At 47.4% G+C, this 4,319-nt stretch overlaps 1 protein-coding gene across 1 annotated transcript; it reads right to left on the bottom strand.

The window, feature by feature from the left end:
• Positions 1-805: 805 nt before the first annotated feature.
• LOC101758999 (bZIP transcription factor TRAB1) lies at positions 806-4,048 on the bottom strand. Its single transcript, XM_004956953.2, has 4 exons — positions 2,944-4,048; positions 2,571-2,642; positions 2,015-2,044; positions 806-1,330 (listed from the first exon to the last, which is right to left on the bottom strand). Exons 1-4 carry the CDS (start codon positions 3,829-3,831, stop codon positions 1,253-1,255), a joined length of 1,068 nt encoding a protein of 355 aa, XP_004957010.1. The 5' UTR covers positions 3,832-4,048; the 3' UTR covers positions 806-1,252.
• Positions 4,049-4,319: the final 271 nt, after the last annotated feature.

Genomic DNA, 4,319 nt, shown 5'->3' with positions numbered 1-4,319 from the left:
AATCATAACTAATTCATATTAACTTGGATGGAGATAAACTTTATATGAAACTTGTAGATATCGACAAGATCTACAACTTTGTAGTTACAACTTTTTCCATTTGATGTCATATTGGTGCTCAAATAATCGACACATGTTTCAGATCTAAAATTCAATTTTTAGATCTGAAATTGGGCAGCACACTTTCAAAAAATTATAACTAACTCATACGAGCTCAGATAGAAATAAGCTTTATATGAAAATTATAGCCCTCGACGAGATTTACAGATTTGTAGTTCAAACTATTTTCATTTGAAGCCATTTAATTGCTGAAATAATTGACACAAGTTTCAGATCTAAAAATTAAATTTTAGATCTGAAACTTGTGTCGATTATTTGACCACCAATATGACATCAAATGAAAAAAGTTGTAACTACAAAGTTGCAGATCTCGTCGAGATCTACAAGTTTTATATAAAGTTTATCTCTATCTGAGTTAATATGAATTAGTTATGATTTTTTGAAAGTGTGGTGCGGAGGGTGTACCCCAGGCCGGCGGTAAGACCCTTCCGCCGGCCCAGCCGGCGACAATAGCTTGGTTTTGCAATTTTTTCATCCAACTATATATTTTTGCAAAATGCTAAAATAAAAAATATAAAAATAAAAAAAGTTCTCGTCTCGTCTCGGTTGGGCAATGCCAGATAGGGCCCAGTTCATTTCTGGGCCATGCCCATAAGTAAAATCCTCCCCAAAAAGAACCAACAAGAACATGATTTCTACAACTACTAACATTCCATTATCTCTGCACAGCATCACCCGCACAATTAACGCCGAGCGATTTTTTCATCACACACAAACAGTAACAGATATTTCCATACTTAATCCATCAGATACACAGGTAATCATCAAGCCGGCCCCATGCTCTCCCTAGTTGGATCCCATTAATCTACTTACATCGATCTTCTGAAACCATCCAATCTCTATACGATGAGCCGGCAAGACGCAAACCTAGGCAACAACTCTACACAAGCTCTAGAGGACGGCTAGAGCCGGTTCCTACTGCCGGCTTCACTCCAACTTGGTTTACACAATCTACATGTCAGTTTGCGATGCCACCGCCACAGTACTGCGCACTACGAAAGCGGCAGAAGGGAGCTAGCAGTACAATCGATTCTGACTACGTTCATCGCTAGTCTATTCGGAGGGGAATTATATACAGATCACAAGAACCAGTGCAGGTATGTAGCAGGTCATCTACTGTTCGAGACAGCCATCACCAGGGGCCAGTCAGTGTTCTTCGCAAGCACACCCGTTTCTTCCGTCTGAATGGATCCTTCAACATCTCTGGTAGCTGTCGCCAGAATTTGCGACCACCATTAGCAAATAGCAATACAAGTGTTCATTTTTATGAAATTACAATTATATTCTGGTACTTGTAAACTGCTCCAAATATCTGATAGTTGAACATTAAGAAAGGAAATAAAGGATGACAACTCAAAAAATCAAATAATTCAGTTCTTACTGATCCGTTGCCTACTCGAGCTAGCCAATCATACTGTCATCGAGCCCTCATAATAGTGAGATGAAATATCATGCATTGGTACATGCGCGTCATTGTAATTTGATAAGTACTTTCATTTTTTTCGACAACGACAGGTGTAATTTGATGAGTAATGAACGATCCTCATAATTGATAAAAAAAATCCCTGGCTAAGCAACCTAGAAGGATAATGGAGCATATTTGAAGTTATGTGTTGACATAAATGTGCCAGAATGAAAGAAACTCTGCAAGAGTAAGAAAGGTCGAGTCCCTAACTGAATCCTACAACCAATTTAGCAACTGGTTGCTCAATTAGCCACTCACAAGGTGAGAGAAAGTAACAATATAGTTTTTCTTCACCGGATTTTTCCGTCTCTGTTTTTCTTTTTGGCAAACTAATAGAAGAAGTAGCATGCTTAAGCAGAAAGAACACCAAGATAATATATAAGTCGAACATAGGAAGGTTTGGCATTTACAAATGACAAAAGCAATTACCTCGTTCTTCTGCATTTCCATAATCTCTGCCTGCATGATGAAGAAATGAACGATAAGTACAATGAGCACATCCAAAGAACGAGACCCATCAATGAGTGCCTATTCTTAAAAATGTTTAGTGTAACCCATCAATGCAGTATCATAGTCTATAACTGCACGAAGTGATTCAGGATGTCAAGTCTGTTGATACACTGACAAACCTTTCCTTGTTTTGCAATGCTCACTTAAAGTTTGTTAAAAAAAATGTTCACTTAAAAAACATGGTCCATGATGTGCTAAAAGATGCTCAGATCATTGATATCCAGAAATATACAGGGTGCAACTTTTTGATTTTGGAGATGCACAGGTTGGTATGCCATAACACATGAATATCGTACTTATAGCACCCTAACAAATAGATATTGAATCATTCCCCGGAACTCTATAGGTGCCAGCAAAATGGACATGCTGAAAGCGTGAAACTACCAATTTCAGAATGATTATGAATAAATGCTCCTCAAGAGTTAATGCGTTAACACCTGCAGTTGCAGTGTTTATAAAAAGCTAGGAAAGGCACCTGTTTCCTTTCCAGTTCCTGATTCAGCTCCTTGAGTTTCTGAACCTCTGCTTCCAACTCCATTGTATAAGCCTATGCAATAAAATAATATTTTTTAACGAAACAGGAAAGTTGAAAAACTGTCCGCTTTAAAGAAACACAAGTTCAGTAGCCAGAAGCTCAGGTCGCACTGGACAATGACTCTGATTACACTTACAATTGCCAAAATTTACCATGTCATGAGTCATGACTCAAGAACAAGCACAGCATATTGAGTTACTACTGTGGATGAAATTTTCGAATATCTTATTTTCAGCTCAGCAAGATTGCAGTCTTGCACTAACAAATGGCTTGATTGGTAAGACATGCATGAATTTAGTACAAAGGTTGCGACCTGTTTGCGCGCTCGGGACCTCGCTGCCGATTCCCTGTTCTTGATCATCCTCCTATGCCTCCTCTCCACCACTTTCTCCACTCCGCCGCCATTCCTTCTCCCCCGAATCATCCCCTCAAAGGAATACGGCAGAGGCTCCGTTGGCGACAACAGGTCGCTGTACCCCTTCCCGCCAGAATCAAGCTGGTTCACCGCTGTTTGCACGGCCATGGCGCTGCCTCCCATGCCAGCCGCCCTGGGCGGCATCAGCCCATTGCCCAGGGCCGGATCCCCCATGCCGATCGGCGCGAACCCCAGCGCTACCGCGGCGGCGGCGTCATCGGCACCCGGGAAATTCCCAAGAAAGGCGGTACTTTTGGGGGCAACAGGGACCGGCCGCGGCGGCAGCATGGGCGGTGGCGCTGGGGCGGCGGCGGGCGCGGGGTTCTCCCTGACCACGCCGGCCCTGACCAAGAACTCCTCCAGAGTCATCTCGCCGAGCGTGGACTGGCGGTGGGCCTGCTGCTGCCCGCCGCCGTCCACCCCCTGCGGTGGCTCGTCGCGCACGAGGTTGCGCCACACCTCGTCGACCGTCTTGGAGCTGAGCGTGCGGGGAAGCGTGAGCGACGAGCCCTGGCGCTGCAGCGGCGCCGGCTGCGCCCCCGCGCCGGAGGCGGAGGCCATGGCTTGGGTCTCCTCCGCGTTCCAGATGTTCCGGAGCAGCTCGTCCATGTTCATCGAGCCAAAGTCCCTCCCGATGCCGCCGCCACCGCCGCCGGCGGCCCCGCCGAGCGCGCTCTGGAACTCGTCGAACGTCAGCGAGTAGACCGACCCCTGCCTCGCCAGGGGCGCCCCCTCCTCCACCGCCGGCCGGCGCTGCGACGACGACCCGCCGTTCTTGAACTCCATCCCTCCCTCCTCACCTCACCTGTCTGCTGTCTCTCAGCTCAGCATCAAACGACACGGACACCAGGAGAGCTCAGAGCAAAGGAGCTCAGAGCCTCGCTGCGAGTCACATGCGCCTCTCGGAAAGGCTCGAGCAAGCTAGCTTGGTGGCGACGAGTGGGTCACCTGCGATTGCGAATGATGCAGCAGAGGAAGGCGGCACAGGGGATCCAGGTCTTTGGGGGCGCAGTGGAGCGGGGGGAGTGCTCCGTCGGGTGGTTAGGACGTGGCGCGCTCACAGGTCGTGGTCTCCCCGCACGCGACCGCGCAGCCAACCAGCGGCGGGCACGTGGAGGGCCTGCCTCCGTCAGTTGTTGGGATGGCGGCATACGGACAAAAATATCCTCGACCACGGGAGTGCTGCAATGGGTGCTAGGTTGCTGCCATGTGGGGTCCCTGTCGGGTTATCCGTTATGGGGCCCGGTGTCAGTCTCCCTGGCGCCTTGATGGGA

Source organism: Setaria italica, chromosome II (assembly GCF_000263155.2).
Source record: "Setaria italica strain Yugu1 chromosome II, Setaria_italica_v2.0, whole genome shotgun sequence".
In the NCBI taxonomy this organism is placed as follows: domain Eukaryota; kingdom Viridiplantae; phylum Streptophyta; class Magnoliopsida; order Poales; family Poaceae; genus Setaria; species Setaria italica.
This window is presented reverse-complemented; position numbering and strand designations above follow the sequence as displayed.

Excerpts from the sequence above, each read along its gene's own strand:
- LOC101758999 (XM_004956953.2), bottom strand. The coding sequence starts at position 3,831 with ATGGAGTTCAAGAACGGCGGGTCGTCGTCGCAGCGCCGGCCGGCGGTG. Across the intron at positions 2,643-2,943 it reads GGTCCCGAGCGCGCAAACAG|GCTTATACAATGGAGTTGGA; the intron begins GTCGCAACCTTT and ends TTTATTGCATAG. Across the intron at positions 2,045-2,570 it reads AGGAACTGGAAAGGAAACAG|GCAGAGATTATGGAAATGCA; the intron begins GTGCCTTTCCTA and ends TTCATCATGCAG.